The 19095-nt window shown below is 39.2% G+C and overlaps 1 protein-coding gene across 1 annotated transcript in view; it reads left to right on the top strand.

The window, feature by feature from the left end:
* gtf2b (general transcription factor IIB) overlaps window positions 1-11863 on the top strand; it is a 32294-nt gene extending 20431 nt beyond the window's left edge. The window contains exons 5-7 of the mRNA XM_048246324.1: window positions 3867-3996; window positions 5060-5341; window positions 11148-11863. Coding sequence (XP_048102281.1) covers window positions 3867-3996; window positions 5060-5341; window positions 11148-11281 — 546 coding nt within the window. The 3' untranslated portion in view covers window positions 11282-11863. The remainder of the gene's footprint in view (window positions 1-3866; window positions 3997-5059; window positions 5342-11147) is intronic.
* Window positions 11864-19095: the final 7232 nt, after the last annotated feature.

Genomic DNA, 19095 nt, shown 5'->3' on the forward strand with positions numbered 1-19095 from the left:
GTTATGGGAAAAAAACAGCATGAGCAACAAGGAAAGTCCTTCCCGAACTTACTCAGGCATTGTTGGAATTGAGCTGTGCTCCATCTGATATTCCCTCACTGATATCAAAGACAATTGAAAGGTTCAGTTCTGCTGTAAGACAGAACCAGTACATGTGAGAGCGTGAACACGGCTAGGTAAAAGCTTTTTTCAAAAAGGCACAGTGTTCGCCAAATTCCACCAACAAGTGCAGCTCTTGAACAGCATGTGAAAAGGGCAACATATCAGGGTGGTCATATTTGGGGCCGAGACAAAAGTGGTCATTGAATTCAGCATGGCATTTTAGAATATTATGTTATGTTTATTAATTAAAGAAACCCTATGTAAGATTGTGGCCAAAACTGATACTGCAATCACTTTCAAATTACTGTAGAGCGGTGTATCCCCTCCACCGCCCCCCCTGACTCGAGGTTGCCAACCCGGATGCCGAAACCCTGGCTTCGTGATTAGTAGATAGGTGGAGGGTGGCGCATCAGGCCAAAACACAACATCAACATCAGTTGAGGGCTGCAACTTCACTTTTTAAATGACAATATCCTGGCCGGACTACTGTTGTCAGTGATATAAGTATTTGAAATGAACATGATTTCTTAATGTCTAGTGACATATCAGGGCCATTTTATGATTAATTGAAATACATTTCTTACATACGGTTCCTTTAAACCTTGTGTTAATATTCAAAGCTCAACTGCTGAAGAGTTGAACTACTGGTTCTTTGTTCTGTTTCTTATATGCAGGCCTACATTAAAAAGACAAAAAAAAAAAAAAAAAAAACTAATCCTAATGAGCTGGCACCTTGCCGTGGTGGATTAGCCAGTGTGTCTCTTTCCATGTCAGCTGTTTAAAAACAGTTGACCTTTTTGTGTCACCATTCGTGAATTGCTTTGGTAGAGACAAGACAAAAATCAGCTCTAAATAACTTGTCATTGTTATGTATAATTTTGATCACATAACATGAATTTACAGATAATTCATTAACCCATGTATAGTAATATTTAGTATTACAGGAGCACATTTTATAACGTATCTTATATTTCAAAGTTTAAAGACCTTCTTTGTGAAATTCTGCTTATATTTACATGTAATTATGGTGAAATATGTTATTGCATTTTATGTTTCTGGCAGCTTTTCCAATCCATTTTCCCATTATGAAATCCATATCCTACAGTCCTAAATCTGATCAGATCCCCTTTCTGAGCCTTCATACCAAATTGCATGCTTTTATCGCAAAGTGATCGATTTTTGCGCTTAACCGCCCTACTACTTAGAACTCTGCCAGGTGCAAGCTTTAGCCGTTAGAGCTGTGATGTCATCATCGAAATTCAAATCCTGAACATTCCACCATTCATTTCAATGGGGCCAAAAACGCCGAAAAACGGGAATAACGCAAAAACGACGGGGCAGCCACAGTAAAAGTTCTGTATTTTGACTGAAATTGTTTATGCATTCTGATCCATTAGAATCATGAGTGGCTCTTCTTTGCATCTTTTTCTGGGGCCATACAAACCTGTAGGTTATTACTACAAGTGTGGAATTATTCTACAATATTCACTCATCATGACCATCCTAAGTCAATCTACTGCGGTAATTCCTTTCTCAACCAGTAGAAAATGCTTAACACCTGATTATGCTTATGCATGAAAAAAAATACTGTCTAAGGGTACGTTCAGACTTCTTTCTGACAAAAGAAGTTATGCAGACCGCTTTTTCAGTTTGAAGAAGAAAATCTGCCAGCGTTCTTGTTCCCAAAAGCAGCCGGAAGCGTCTTTTTGCGATAGACAAAGTGACTAACGTTACGTGTACAAAATGTCGCGGAAGAGAAAACTCACGTTGGCTATTGCTTTTGGTATGTTAAGTTGTGAAGTCATGTCAAACAATTCCCTATGCTCAGACACTAAAACGAGTCTCTCGACCAGTGTTCTGTCACCTTCTCCATTTTTTACTTGGTTGTCATGGGAAACCACAGGTCTCGGTAATCTGCTTGTGATTGGTCATCTGTAAAAAAGACAGCATGACGTATGGCGTTTTTCCGCTAGAAGTTGAACATTTCTCAACTTCTGAGCCGCAGAAAAAGACGGTTGCAGTCACGTTTTAAAAGAAGCCCACGACTGTCTACTCCATAGGGTTATAATGTAAAACGGACGCCGGCAGCTGAGAAAAAGACGCTTAGTCTGAACGTACCCATATACCGTGAAAAATATGGTCATATACATTTTCGGTCATACCGCCCCGGAAGTAAGACTGACTGATATGTACCATATTTATACATTTTTTAATTATTCATATATAAATGGTTTATTCATATACCAAATACATTCAAACCATTGTATCTGTTGTTATGAGGTCCTATCGCTCTTAAGTTACCAGTGTAAAAAAAGTTGTGCAAATATATATATATATATATGACCCTATGCATGTCATACCATTGAATACAACTAGTCCTTCTGAAGAAAATTATGTATATTTTATTGGTGGGGTGTAATATATTTGAGAAATAGGTGTTTTTGTGTGCGAGATGGTTATTTAACACTGAAATCCCTGGCCTTAATTTGAGACCAGCAAAAGCTAATATTTGGTTGTCAGGGAAATTACTGTGGACAGGGTAGGAATTTCACGGCGGCCACGACGGCCATGGCCGTCGTAGCCCCTTGCGTTGGCCGTGAGGCCCCTTTGAAAATCAGAGGTTTACAGGCCACGGTGGCCTTGGTGCCCCCTTCTTTCAATATTCTGCTTTATGCCTTACTAATAGCGATTTTTATTTAGCCTGTGTTAATAAAATTAATTTAGTCTTTTACGCAGTGGAGAAAGTGACAGCAAGAAAGAAAGTGCGTCCAAATTCACCCATTCTCAGTTGAACTACTCACTGGCTAGCCTATTCATCACACAGACATCACAAGTATCACATGAAAGAGCTTTTTCTCAGCTTTTAAACGATGTTAGCCGATAATTGCTGTGTTGAACGTTTCATGAAAAAGTAAATAATATAATTTAATTTAATCATACATTCTACTGAACGCTATGTCCCCATGATCTCCCTACCCATTCATCTCAGTGGAATACTTTACGAACCCTTCTTTTAACACATGACAAACCATATATCAGAATAAACAGGAGACCTTACCGAACACAAAGGTGTAAAGCAGTACACTTGTACAGTTAGCCGTTCCAGAGTAATCCAGTTTTGAATTTGCAGTAAAGTGCGACATACATGGATGTCTCCAAACTTGGGCTTTAGGTTTTACAATGTGTTTAAATTGTTCCACATGATTTCATAACGGGCCAAATACAAAATAAATGTTACAAATATCGCCTAGATATTGGTAAATCAGAGGACAGCTAAGAGTTTGTGAAAGTAGCCTTAATGATCACAAAATGCTAAGCATGCATCTAGGCTATTTGAGTTTCTTAAAGCTGAGCTGTGCTTAAATTGTTCAATACATGATTTCATAACAGGCCAAATATAAAATAAATGTTATATAGCTTAGATATCTGTAAATATTAGATGATCAGATTTACAGTTCTATGTTATGTCATGTTTCATGTTTTTGTAATGTTTCATACAGTGATGCAGGTCTACTGCAGTGAATAGGCTAAATACAACTTTGATAATTTTTATAGCCTACTACTGTATAGTTAACTTTGGCCTTGGTGCCCTGACATGTGGCCTTTGTGCCCCCCACCAAATTTGCCCAACTGAAGGCCAAGTGGCCTTGCCCCCAGAATGGTGAAATTCCAAGCCTGACTGTGGATAATGGTAAATGACCACTTTAAGTAAGTAAAGTGGGATAACTACAAATGAACACTAATTAAGTATTTTCATCTCCTAGGACCGGACAAATAATTTGTTCAAGCAAGTTTATGAACAGAAGAGCTTGAAGGGCCGGAGTAATGACGCAATTGCTTCAGCCTGTCTCTACATTGCTTGCAGACAAGAAGGAGTGCCCAGGACTTTCAAAGGTCACTATCCTTTTACTGGAAATGTACAATGAAAGCATTAGTAGTAATAGTCAAGTGTGTAATTTCAGATATATCGTAAACCTGCTAATTACCAACCATTTCGTTCGAAAATTCTAAAACAACAATGTTTTTTAACACTTCAAAATAACATTTGCTAAATTAACCTTACATTTTTCAGTAGCCATAGGTGTGTAGATTTAAACAAAATCTAGTTTGGTTCTTACCGGGGCTTTTACTGCCTGAAATATCCGATTTTGTTTACCACGCTCGGAATTTAGTGCTGGGCTGGTGGGTGCTTATTCCCAACCTTTTGTACACGCAGCCTTACAACACTGTTTACAGCTCTTCGAGTCATGATAAAATGTCATTTTTGGTACATAGCTAATTAAGATAAACGTATGGTGTGGGTGCTTGCGTTTCTTTAGGAATCTGCCGTCTTGGTTTGTATAGTAATGAATATTAAGTGACTCATACATGTAAGAGGTTGGACATACGTGACTGTTGGTAATATGTCAAGTTCCTATACACAGGAGAGGTGTTAAAGCTGTAGGTAGGGTTGTATGTAGAGGTGTATGTGCTGTAGGTAGGGATTTTCCTATGACTCAGTATAACAACAATGCCTAGTTGGCTGGGGGCAGTCAGATTTTTTTTGTACTATTTTTTTTTTTTTTTTTTCCCTACTGACAGCACCCAGTTGTTCAAGGTCACTGAGTACTATGTTGAAAACTGCCGGAGATTTCTTTTAATTCGCCTTATTCACCCGGCTGCCATTGTAATCCAGAACGAGGCTACAGGGGACACTTGCCATCACACCTCAGTCTAACAGATGGTGGTAATGCACTCCATTTGCAAACTGCCAAAAAAACCATCATCTTCTTCTTCTTCCTCTTCCTCTGGGTGAATAAGGCGAATATTTCATATAATCATAGCAAGCCAATGTCTGCCCCACTAGTATTTACCACAGGCCCCTGTTGGTTGCAATACTATAGAATGTAACAAAACATAACTCTAAAATGTGGTGATTGAGAATGAATGTTAATTCTGTCAGCTTGACTCTTTGCAGAAATATGTGCCGTGTCAAGGATCTCTAAGAAAGAGATTGGCCGCTGCTTTAAGCTCATTCTAAAGGCTTTGGAGACAAGTGTCGACCTCATCACCACAGGGGATTTCATGTCTCGCTTCTGTTCCAATCTGGGTCTTCCCAAGCAAGTGCAAATGGCTGCCACATACATTGCCCGTAAAGCAGTGGAGTTGGACTTGGTGCCAGGCCGCAGCCCTATCTCTGTGGCAGCTGCTGCCATCTACATGGCTTCTCAGGCTTCTGCAGAGAAAAAGACTCAAAAAGGTAAAATACACATTATGCTATAAAAATTGTATTTAAAATGAAAATTGAAGGGTTAAGTTACTATAATTTATCAGTGGTCTGTAAAAGTGGACATGCACTTGAAATAAATGTGCATGAAATAATGCGTTTTCTAAAGGCTCTGGCACAACAACCCGACGGCCGACCGTTGTCAGAAAAGGCAGGGGAAGGACTGATAATAATAATAAAGCTATAATAAAGAATAAAAGCTATAATAAAGAATAAAGCTGATAATAAATAAATGTATTATTGTAAATCTATATGGTCAACAATGCATTAGGCCATCCTTAAAAATATTTTCGTTTGCCGTAACCCGACCGACCCTGTCAATTTAGAACCGACCCAAATATTTATTTTTTTTCCCTTTTAGTCCGACCGACTTGCCAGTTGTAAACTTATAATTAATACCGACCGATTGTTTTTTTTACTCTAAACAACCAATACAAATGCAATAAAATAATATTTCTTTTAGTAGGCCCAAGTATTGTGAATATAAATTGCCTACATGCAAACGTGGCTCACTTAAAAAAAAACCTGTATGTCATCTCTACACCATTGGTTTTACGCGATGTCACACTATGGCCTACGCTTCGTTTCATTCACACAAACTGATAACGCTTTTACTTGGCACGAAGTTCTGGAAGAACTGTGGCCAGATCTTTTCATCCCTTCTCCCCTAGTCTAACGGGTGACCATGTCGGAGTATTGAAATTGGTTGTGGTCTATTCAGCATTTCTCAAAATATGGGTCCGCAACATGGAGACTGCTGGTCCGCCGGAGTCGTGGAGGAAATTAGGCCCGGTGCTTCATCTGATAATTTGCTGCGCAGTTGATCAAGAAACCGCTGGATCGACGAAAAAAAAAAACAAACGTTTCTGCTATCGATGTCATTAAACATGGAGCCCTACAATTAAGTGGTGGTATGAGCATTCATTCAACGCCGCTCTGCGCCGAGAGAAACTGAAACTAATCGATAACGTTGGTATCAAAGCTCCGCTTCAATCTGTTGGAAGGCTATTTATTTATTTAACGAAACTTAATAGAACGACGTTGTTTTTTTTGGAACTTCCTTAGAAACAGAGCAGAGACTGTATAATACACTGTATAGCATTGAGTATTGTATAGTCAAATTTTAATATAACGGGCCAAGAGCTATTGTGTAGCCTTCTTTCTGGGTACATGTAGATGAGCCTTATGACCCAAAAGTCTGCCATGACCGGGCCTCAGGTCAAAGAAGTTTGAGAAAGGCTGGTCTATATAACCTGCATCAGAATGAGGTTGGCAATGTTATGCCTGAAGGCACGGGTTGAAGACCCAGTCAGTTACGCCACGATATGCACATTTGTGTAAATTTATTCCCACGTAATCACCATGACCAAAATTGTACTTTATTTTTTACTTTGAATCTTGAAAAAAAAAATATTCACCTACCTACCGACCCATTTTTAATTTTTTTTGGCTGTTACTGCAAACAAAAATATTTTTAAGGATGGCCTTATAAACAACTGGAATAAGTGAGGGGGACAATTAAGGGAAACAACCCAGACAGAAGTCAGCCCTGTTGGACAAACGTTGATTTCCCAATTACATAATATGCTTATTTAAGAGGATACTATGCTGTGAAAGAGGACATCATATAAAACAGTGCTATTTGTTTTTGTATGTTATTTTCTGGCATATTTTCTTGCTTGGCCAGGTGGGGGCGCTATGTCAGGCAGGCCCATTGTGTATCTGGATGTCATAATCATAATATTTATTAACCTGATAAGTTGATGTGTGTGCCAAATTCCATTAGTGTACACAAAATCCCAAATACCTCACTTCCTGTTGGGCATGGCATATGCATTGTACATACAAAAATTGTTCATCTTGGGGAGATATACACACCTACAAAATTTGGTGTGTCTAGCTGAAAGTATATGCCAACAAAGGGATCAGTCACATAAGGGGGCGCTAGCGAGTCCTTGGGCCACGCCCGGGGCCAAGCCTTTGTCCCTGAGTAGGGGTTGTGATGCCCGGATGTATGTGCCAAATTCCAAGACTTTTTGACCATGTTAACCACCTCAAAAAAGGACAAGTACGGCAGACAAATAACAAATCAGAATAATAATTAATAATAATAATAATCCTTCCAAAAAAAATAGGGCCGTGCGTCCTGTACGGCAGACAGATCCCTAAGAATAATAACAATAATAATAATAATAATCCTTCCAAAAAACAATAGGGCCTTGAGGCGCCCTTCGGTGCTCAGGCCTTAAAAATAGTATTGAGTATTGATGGTCATTGGTTTAACATGGAGCATAAAGAAATTGAACCACTTGACACATAAAATTGGGAAAACTCCTAAAACTGACTATTACAATGTTTTCACAGTACTTGAAGGGGGGGGAAATGGGAATGGAAAATCCAACCTTTGCTATGAAACTGGAATTGGCACAAATGATAGCTTGTAGCTTAGACATGGCATTGGCTTTTGGACACACATTGGAACGTACCTGAATAATTTTAGTACAAGATTGTTGTAGTGGATCTCTGTGAAGAAAGTGAGCCTGAGAAATCCATGTTGATTTAGAATGTAAAGGTGAAAAGGTAATGGAAATACCCCATACACTCCTTGTGATCGCCACTGAAGTCCTAACAGGTCCTGTTAAAGGTCTATTGGCGAGAATCGGCTCGGTTATATATTAGCTGGGGCGGCCAATAGCGATCATTCTAGTCCTGTTCATAACCTTTACGTTCTCCATCAGGCTAACTACTTGGCGTTAACCAATGGGAACATACTCTTACCTTACCCGGCTAGGCTGTCAGAGGCGCCCTTGAATAAAACGTATGCACGGCGTGCCGTCCTGGACAGAGCACTCTTCCGTGTGAACGTCCTTGGCCATTGCTGTGAAAAATAAACCGTATAGTCAGGTAGAACTTTGTGGAATTTGGGCATAAGTGTGACATAAGGTACTAATGCAATTTTTTTGCATAAATTGATAGGTAAGAGGGTGTCCTTTCAGAATCTGACGGGTGCCACTCCGGCACCCTTGAGCATTTTCTTTAAAATGGCATCACCTGCCACAGCCCTTTTTTTGATCATAGAAAATCATGTAAATAGACTTTAACATATAAACCCATCATGTATGGTATCAAATTAAAGCTCTTTTCATACAGAAATCAGCTTTGACCATAATAAAGTAGAATATAATAGTTTAGGTCCCTCCAGAGAACAAAATACCTTTTGGAAAGTGACCTTTAAGATCAAATTAGGTTCCTTTTTGCTGCATAATAGCTTATACCTCTAAATCGTGTCATGTTTGGTATTAAATTAAATACATTATGGAACTGCCATGTAGCCTAATACATACAGGAATACAATCATTCAATAGTAATTCATTTTGATATGAATTATAGCAAGTCTGATGCACCCTAGTTCACCAACTTGCGGGTTAGCTAGCACGTTAGCTTTAATTTCCCTTGAATCAGTCAGCCTTAATTTCAGACAGCAATGTTGTGTACTTCCCAGGTAGTTAGCACATTAGTTATAACTGTCCTTGGATATTCCCCCAGAATTACAGACAACAATATTTTTCATCCTAACATTTTTTTAATGCTTTAAAAACAGACACCACAATCCAGGATTGATACAAACTAGTCTGAGTTATGAGGTACTTGCCAGTTAGTCAGCACATTAATGATGATAGTCCTTGAATTTGCCCCCTGAATTACAGAGAAAACTGTAAAGTTGATTACAGGAGGAGAGGACAGAATCAAGAAAATAATTTCTTCCAGTATTGCAAGGAATGACACATCATTTGGAATTACAACAACAAATAACAACAAATGTAAATCAGGTTTATGGCCCAAGTATACTTGCATATACAAGGAATTTGGTCTCTGTATTTATCCCATCCGTGAATTAATGAACACACAGTGAGATGAAGCACACAACGAGCACACATGAGGACGGTGAAGCACACACTAACGCGGAGCAGTGAGGGATCAGGTGCTCAAGGGCACTTCAGCCGTGGTTGTGGCCATGGGAGAGCAGTGCTCTTCAACCCCCCCCCCCCCCAACTGGTCGGGGATCGAACCGGCAGCCCAAAGCCCTAACCAGTAGGCCATGGCTGCCCAAGTATACTTACATATACCAGTACGGGAGCATGCCTATGTTCTCACAGCCCTATGTCCCCTAACCCACACCTCAGGCCTAACCCTAACCCTAAAAATGTGGGAACATAGGGCTGACCCCACCGATACAAGGAATTTGTGCTCTGCATTTTACCCATTCGGGGGTGTACAACACACCCACACAAACAGTGTACACCCATTCAAACACACACACCCTAGAGCAGTGAGCATACTAGGAGTATACATACACACCCGGAGCAGTGGGCAGCCCTTGATCTGGCGCCCGGGGAGCTCAAGGGCACCTCATCCAGATGTGGGATGTGGGAGAGCGCTGTGAAGTCACTCCCCCCACCCACATTTTTCCTACCAGTCAGGGATCGAACTGGCCACCCTTCAGTCACAAGTCCGATTCCCTAACCAGTAGGCCATGGATGCCCAAAGTAATTGACATTAATGCAATGGCTGCAAAATTAGACAAATGTTATGTTTCGTTGGCTGTTCATGCAGTGTTTGGTTGTGACCGTGTCATATCCATATGGCAAAGGGAAAACCTCAGCAATCAATTTGATGCTCAAGAGGAATCTTGATTTGAAGAATTGTACATATGTACTGTAGAAGCTGATGAGCATGAAGGCAGGAATGGATTTCCTTTCTTGCCTCTACTATGGAAACACTGTTGAAAGCCTCAGTAACTTGAGGTACATGCTATTCACCTAGAAAAGAGACCCTCCTAAAATAAAGTCTTCCTCCAACAAGAGAATATGCAGTGGAACACATCAAGCGTGCACGGCTGCAAGTCCTTCTGTGGAGAGCTGCTGACAAAAAAACACCTCCAGTGTGTACTGATGATGTATCCCTGTTTGGTTGGAAAATAGAGGATGGAATTCTTGTGCCTGTTCATGGCAACACTGACATTGCACCCAAAACAGGTCTACAGCTTGTTGCTTGTGGATGCAAGGCAGTGCCAGCATGCTCCAGGGCCACTTGCAGCTGTCAGTCAGATGGACTACCATGCACCACCTACTGCCATTGCAAAGGTGGTGAACAGTGTGCAAATAAAAATTTGAAAATGGCTACATTTTCAGTGGAGGATACTGATGACGGCGAAGGAGAAATGTCTGATTGAATGTGTTTTTGGAGGAGACATTTGATGTTTGTGATGTGTACAAGGCCATCCTGGCAACATGTTCTGTATATAGTTGCTTTCAGAATCTGTGAGAGAGTTCTACTTTGTTCCTTATAACTTTGTCTATTTGATTAATTGTGGAGGGTTGATACAATTTGTTGCTCAGCCTACCATTTCAGTGGTGTGACCATACCAGGCTTTACAGTTATGTTCTCTGGAGGGACTTGAAATCATTTTTAGCATGTTTTTTATTGACATAATTGATTTCTGTTTGAGAAGAGCTTTCATTTGATACCATACATGATGGGTTTATACAGTAATGTGCATCTGGTTATTTTTTATGGTCAAAAAAAGGGGGCGTGGCAAATTGTCATTTAAAAAAAATGCTCAAGGGTGCCGGAGTGGCTTCAGATTCTGAGTCTACACCCCCTACACTATCAATTTATGCAAAAAAATTGCATTAGTACCTTATATCACACCTATCCTGGGGTTCTACCTGACTGTTGTAATAATAATAATAATATATGCATATTTGTTTTCTTACAGAGATTGGTGATATCGCTGGTGTGGCTGATGTAACAATTCGGCAGTCCTACCGTCTTATCTATCCAAAAGCAGCAGATCTTTTCCCACCAGATTTCAAATTTGATACACCTGTGGACAAGCTGCCTCAACTTTGAAAAAAAAAAAAAGCATTCTAAAAATATACATGTACTTTTGGAGTTGTTTTCCCCTTTTTTTAAAAAAAAAATAAATAAAGTTACATAAAATAAATAAAAATAAAAAATAAAATAAATCTAGATAGGAATCATACTGCAGGGGCACAGAAATCTAAAGGACACACATTCCAAAGTTATAACAGAATTGCATATTGTTCTTCAAGGAGATGCAGCAAATTAATGTGTGCATGTGTATATACTGTATATATGTGTAAGTGAACTGAATTTGTTTGCTATAAGCAGGTTTCATACTGTATACATGTTTTGTTTTGTAGTATTGATCAAGATGTTGACCTATTGTCCTGACATAATGAAATAATAAATGTTTTTTTTTTTATATATATACACACACACACACACACACACACACACTTTCAGTTTGATAATTGTATTTGTGATTGTATTCGGTAAATACTAGTGCTTGACGCAAAAAGTGTTCATACTGTCCTTGTACACATATTGAGTTATGTACTAGATGGTATCAGAATAAATCATTAAATATTATTTTTCTGAATTTCTAAAGTTAATAAAGGATACTAGATATTTCTGTGTAAATGTATTCACTCAAAGGGATGATCTATTAACATGTACAATTTTTATATATCTATGTGATGTTGCGTTCCGTCACTGCATGCCAGTGGGTGTTCCTGATGGTCGAGGGTGTGTAGCCTAGTATGCAAATGCCTTTAAGTTAGCCTGGGTGTTCCCATGATGCCTTGCGCGTGATTTGATTCACGCTGCTAAGGCAGCCTGGAGACCATGAAGCAAATTTTCGCCTGAGATAGGGAACCAATCACAGAACAGGTGGGAAAGCAAGACGATGATGAGCTATGCACAGACGCATTTGATAGACATCCGTGGCACCCAATAAACGGATCTGGGCATTTTTTTCAAATACGAGAAAATGAACGTTTGGTTCCCAGACCACGTCTCATTGAGAAGTGGTGGCGCTAGCCAGGCTACCTTTAAGTAGGCCTATAACCATAATTTGATTGGCTGGTGCCTTCCGTTGCTCACCATTGGTGCAGCACAAGGCGATGGGAGCAATGAGAACAAGATGCATCTACTGCACTGCACACAACTGTGGGTAAGCACTGTTAGCAATATCCAGATAAAAGTTTTTTTTAAAAATTAAGTATATGTTTTTGGGCTTTTTATGCCTTTAAAGGCAGGATTTCCCCCTCTGCTGGAGAAATTGTGCATTAAGCTATTTCAAACTGGGAAAAGGTAACGATAAAGCACATGGATTTGTTTACAAGCCAGGGGCGGATCTAGAGATTTTTTCCTGGGGTGGCATGAGGTTCCAGGAGGGGGGCCATGGACATTATTCAAAACTTAAAATTCTATGGATTTCATTGAATATGTTTTGTTCTCTACACTACATTACACGAGGTGAGAGGCAAATCGGAGACATAGGCGTGCATACATAGACACTAGGTGGTGCTAAAGCACTAGGAAGTTTGCTCTTTATCAACGAAAATGCCCTTTTGAAACTTGTTTTAAATTATTAATATTATTAAGATTTTACTGAGGTCGGTTTTGAAATGATCTTTTGAAAACCTGAGCCATTAAAAACGACTGAAACAATGCCCCGAAATGAGCCACCTCCTTGCGCACACCCGACCAGCCTAGCTCGCTTCCTTTGTCACTTTGTGCAGGGCACGCCAGTTGCGCAGCACCATAGCAGTTCAGTAAGCGTCTTCAGATAGCGGGCATGGTCGCTGACAGGCTGCTTCTCCCGTGCCCCATCAGCCAGGTAACATACAGATCAAGCAAAATCTTACAGTTTGCCCTCTAAGCCCACATGTAATAATTTTGTTGAGCAGGAAAATGTCTCATTCAGCACCAAACAAGCATTTTTGCCGTCTGGTCACCTGATAAACTAGTTAGATGAAGCTAGATAAAGTTTTACGCTGTAGCCCAAATCAATGACAGATAACGTGACGACCACATACAAATAATTTCGGTAGATTTTGCAAATTTATGTGTTAATAAGAACGTTTTCTGTTGTATATGTTTTGTTAGGCAACATGTATTAACACATTAATTTGTGACAGAAGAAACGGGAAGTTCCCCATTACCTGTGAAAAATGCCCATCTGCATGTAATGACAACAGTCAGTAGCCCACTATAACTCCTTCTCGTACTGTTTGGTCTCTTTATTGTCTTACAGATCAAGTAAAATTGTACAGTTTGCCCAACGTGTAATCATTTTGTTGTGCAGTAAAATTTCTCATACAGCATCAAACAACTAAGCATTTTTAGCCGACTGGTCACCTGATAAAGTTTTACGCTGTAGCCCAAGTCAGTGACAGATAACGTGAGGACGACCACACACTGTAAAAAATGAATCCTGGTGCCAAGGAAATTACACACAAAAAATCAAGTATGACTTAATTTCTTGAAGCAGTCGCCTTAAAAAAATAACTATTATGTTTTCCCCCAAATAAATCAACTACATTTGCGAGAAATATATTCAGAGAAAATGTTCCCTAAAAGAATTGTGGGAAATTGCACAATTTCTTTCTGATAAATGTGCAGCCTTTTCCTCAAATATTTTGAACATCTGAAAACGCCCTTCAGTTGAGATTTTGAAAAGAATGCCTCGAAGACGGACGCCATTGAAGTTCAGCATGGAATAGTAAAAGGTAAAGTATTTTGTTCCTGCTACTTGTGAAAGCTAGCATGAAACCTACTACAAATATACAATTAAGTAATGTCACATCACAGGTATATATTTTCATACCAACGTGTTTGACCTACTAGGAAATATTGGTGAAGTTAGCTTAACAGTAGCAAGGTCGCTAACGTTAGCTGTAGAAGCTAGCTGCTACTCAGATGGTTGGTAAACTAACCAGCAAGCTAACCTTAACCGATTAGGTTATATTATAACCTTATCAATTTCATATGGCCAAGTTTATAATCATTTGTAATACTTGGGACACGCTAAACTGACATTAATATATTATTGAGTCGGCGATGTCTTAATCTTTTTAAATAACTAATTTGAAAATGGTTGGTTGGAATTTTAATAGCCACTGAGGGAATAGCTATCATGCTAACGTAGCTGGTTAACATTAGTTAGCCAGGACTCCACTGTTCTAAGCGATCTAGTGTGGTGTCAAATGCTTGTCTGGCACTAAGGGATCTGTTGACTGACTAATAACGTTAGCTGAGACCACCAGGGCATTCTTTTAGGCATTTGTAGCATACACGTGGTGTAAGGTAACTGTTAGTGTTGTTGGTTAAGGTTAGGTGCATTGTCCATTCTCAGTAATAGTATTGATATTAGTTAAGTGTCTGTTGTTTTTATTTGGGTTATTTAGCGATTATGTTAACATATTTGAACACAAACACTTCTGTTTGTCTGCTGTTAAAACATTTGGTAGCCTACATGGTAAATGATGTCAGGATGAATTTTGGAAGTCCTTTGCTAGTTAAGTTAGTTGATATACTGCTGATAGTCAATTGTGGTTCTTGTGTTTATATAATTCTGGATTTTGTTTGTTTTAACAGGGTTGGCAAAATGCTCATCAAGGTCCAGTACCGTGGACTAAAAAAAGTACCTCAAACTGCAGCCTGGTTTTTTTTTATGAAAGTTTCATTGAAGAAGGTAAGGTTTTATGTGAGCTTAGCTAATAAATTTAAAATCCATGTTTGCATGCATCTGATATCAGATCACTTGGCCAGTGGGTAAGGTAAAAAAGATTTTGTTACCCTTTAGTTGAATTAAATTAACTAAAATTGGAAACTGAATTTCTTAAATTCTTAAAGCAACCCTTTAAGATTCCAATTTTGTGTTTTTGCAGAATTTGTGCCAGCAGGTTCTTCTACTCTAAATTCTTCACTTTTCTGAAGTGATATGGAGAGGTCCTCTTCAAACAAGGGGCATCAATCTCCTGGTGCAGGAGAGAACACCTCTGCCATAGGGGATGCAGCAGAAAAGGCCAAATGGGTGAGCATTTAAAATTAAAATCTCACTAGGAAAAATCCTTGTCTGTCCTCCAAATGCGGAAGCCTGGCTTCGTTTTCCGGTAGTGTCAAATCAACGGGCACGTTCAATCTTGCAGCACTACACAGATCTGGCTGAACGTAAGGCATGTTTTTTAGATTCAGCCAGATCTGCTTGCAGATCCAGTGCTGCAAGATCGAACGCTACCAGCTCATTTGGCGTAACGGAACACCTAATTTAGGCAATTTTCTTCCTTCAGATACAGGTCTTGTTATAATCTCCTGTACACTTTCAAAAGTTTATAACACTTTAGTTTGTCTGTAGAGACCCTCACCACACTACCAAGTGTAATCATATTTTGAGCACTGCCAGTGGTTTAAAATAGTGTTTTTTCAACATGCTTGCTGCCCCCTTAACTTTCACTGTAGCCTATGCTGCTGTCTGTGTTGCAGTCTTGCTCAAAACTCCACCAATTAACACAATTTTGCTACCACACTACCATAAATATACCCTAGGTTGTTTGTGCTCTTGAGTTACACTTTAATACATTTCCTGTGTTTTTAGAGGGTGCAGGTAAGTTTTCTTTTACAAGTGTATCACCGTTATTGTTTCTCTTTTTACCCATAGATGGTCCAGGAGGTTCTGGAGAAGAGTTCAGGAGGAGAGGAAACAATGGAGGAGTATAAGAGATTGAGCACCTTGACACACTGCACAAGACGGCATCATATCTTGGTCAGCCACATTGTTGAAATGCATGGGTATGTTTTGTTTTGTAATGTGAAAAAACAAAGTAGAAGCATTATTGTGCACATATAGCCTCTCACACAACTTGCCTGCAGCGTGACAAGAAAAACCTAAATTTGGTAGTAGAATTGTTGTGTAAAAACAATTTTGAACTGATGTTTGTCCTTCTTTACACTTCTCTCATCTTCTTAAAGGAACTCTGGATCTCATTCATAGTCAGCATTGGGTCCTTGGTTACCTGTCTGACCAAGGCCCCTTTGTCCCAGGATTACTCAGTTTGGCTTGCATTTTTGCGGAGAGTTGGAGGATTTTGTGTAGATGTTGATGAAGATGATATGTTTGTTATATCTCTGTCAGTCGTCTGAATATTTTTAAATGTTTTTTTAAATGCCCAAGCTATTGTTATTTTTTTTTCTCAACGCCAGGTTTAATTTACACTGAATAAATGCTAATACTGACTCTCTAATTGTGTATATACACCACATCCTTTAAAATGTATAGTAATAGACTTATTTAAAACATGCATAACTGCTCAAAATAAGTGAGGCAACTATATTACACGTGATTTTATCATGCGATATTAACCAGAAAAAAAAAATCAAGGAAATTTCCCTGATTTTTTTTTGAATATGCTTAATTGCATTGAGATATTTTACACAATTTGTTTTTGTATACATGAATAATTTAAGTAAATTTCCATGATTTGTTAAAATCTATATTCTTAAAAATAATAGGGTTATATTTTTCCCTAATATTTTCACGTGTAATAAGTTGCCTCATTTTTTTCATGCATTCCTACTGTGTCATTTTTTACAGTGCATAGACTATAAATAATTTCGGTAGAGTTTGCAATTGCAAATGTGTTAAGACGAACGTTTTCTGTTGTATAGGTTTTGTTAGGCAACATATTTGAGGTATGTTTGGAGTCGAAATCGACTAACCGGCCCTGTTAGAGGGCCCCAGTGAGATTGGTGGGCTGCAGTCACATGGTATACGCAACCCAGATAGCAAGCAGAGGTTGGCCCAACGTTGGTAATGGTTGGCAATGGTTGGCAGCGTCAAGAGTTGGATTTCCAACGTTGGGTTGACACTGACCAAAGCCAGCTGCCCAACCAATTGCAATTTGATATTATTGGTTGGGCAGCTGACGTTGGGTCAGTGTTGGCCCAACGTTGGAATTACACCTGTTTTTAACAGACCCTTACAAAAATGAAATATTTTCACCATTTTCTGCATGAGCGTATAGCTATCGGTAAACTTCAACTGCTTACGGGCCCTGGTCAATCCTGTTTTTTTTTTTCTCATTTTGTTTCATTTATGGTGCGCCATCACCTTTTTTACAAATTTTGTGCTTTGTTGTTCAATAGTATAAAATTTTGTATTTTACATACAGAATGTGCTTGGACATTGCTTGGAATCTGGATTTATTCTGGCGTAACAACTTGAATATTAGTAACATTCTAAATCAATTGTATGCACCATATTGCTATGTCGCAATAAGTAGATGCAGCATATTGGGTCTTGAAATATTCACAGAAATCCATAGAAATGAAATATTCATGTTGTTTTATCCAATAGTAGTTGTGCAGATGTATAGGCAATCTTATACACAACCATACAAAAATAGACTTTTGTGTAATTATTCCACTCATTCTATACCAGAACCTCTGACATATAATGATCCAAATAGTCTACAAGAAACCTCAGTGTTACCTTTCACTAGAGACCAGGATTATGCTTCTACAGCAAGAGGTTGCCACACAGTAAGGCTTTTATTGTCAGTATGCATTTTGGGTAGCAAATAATGGTCTAAAAGTACTAATTTTCCAGTCTGTATTGATCTATTTTTGCACACAGCTTCACAAGACCTGTTGCTAGGGCTCAGTTGTGTTTTTAAGTCCTATCAAGTGACCTAGAGGGCTGAAATGTGGTCACTTCAGAGATGCTTGTAATCCAGCAATAAAAAACAATATTCTAGCCTCTTTCTAAAGAGGTCTAGCATCTGATGGTAGGCCAAAAGAGCTGGGACACAGTGCACAGTGCAATGTCGGGGGGGAAAAGCCTAGAAATGGCCTAACCCAGAAAGAAGTTAACCCAGGAAGTGATGTTAGACAGTGACAACTGATCAAGATGAGCAAGTCATTAAGTTGATTTCCACTTACATTGTGTATAATTTTAAACATGAGTATTTAAAAGCATACTGGTGGCCATAGACATTAGGGGGGTTCGACTTGGTGTAGCCACCTGCAGCCGTCTTAAGCTGACTGCATAACATGATTATTTTCTGAGATTCTGATTTTCTGGTTTTCTGATACGTTTTCAACCCGCAATTGTGCCATGGTTGAAAAACATATAAGAATCTCAAATGACCACATTATTCAGTCAGCTTAAGACAGCTGCAGGCGGCTACACCAAGTCGAATCCTGCTATTGTGTGACCGGAGTAAATTGAAGCATTCATCAAGGATGTTGCCAATTTTGTGTGATTCCATGTCTCTGCAATCACTTTCAGAATATTCCGCTGCAAATCCAATCTGATCAGTCACTGCTGCTACCAGTATCACTTAGAACATAGGTTCTCAAAGTGTGCCTAGGGGGGGCCAATGGCGGCCCGCGGAAACATTTCTGGCGGCACGCATTAACATCGGTAAAACTGTACAACTGTACTGTGTGCTTTGAAAAGAATGAATCTCCGTTTAGAGGTGTTTCGTGGCCGTCAGGTTTTCCTGTGGTGCTTTGGTAGCTGGAATTGGCCCTGAATAAAGCCTATGCTGATAAGAAGCAAGGCACACTGAGACTGAAATGGACTGCAACCAGAACAGTTATATCCCAAATTTGTCTGTTGAGGGTAGAGAACCCCAGGGATTGTGTGTGCATTGAAATTTTTCTTAAGATTTTCACAAGTTTTGCCAGGTTTGGCCCCAGTTATGAATTAAAATGTGTTTAATGCAATAAATATAAACTGTAGAGATGCAACCTGGTTATTCAAATGATTACAAATGGGATTTTTTTCCAGTTTTTTTTCCCTTTCTTTTTCTCCCCCCGCCCCTTTGGCGGCCCCCAGTTCAATGTTGGGTTCC

This window comes from Alosa alosa, chromosome 1 (assembly GCF_017589495.1).
Source record: "Alosa alosa isolate M-15738 ecotype Scorff River chromosome 1, AALO_Geno_1.1, whole genome shotgun sequence".
Taxonomy (NCBI): Eukaryota; Metazoa; Chordata; class Actinopteri; order Clupeiformes; family Clupeidae; genus Alosa; species Alosa alosa.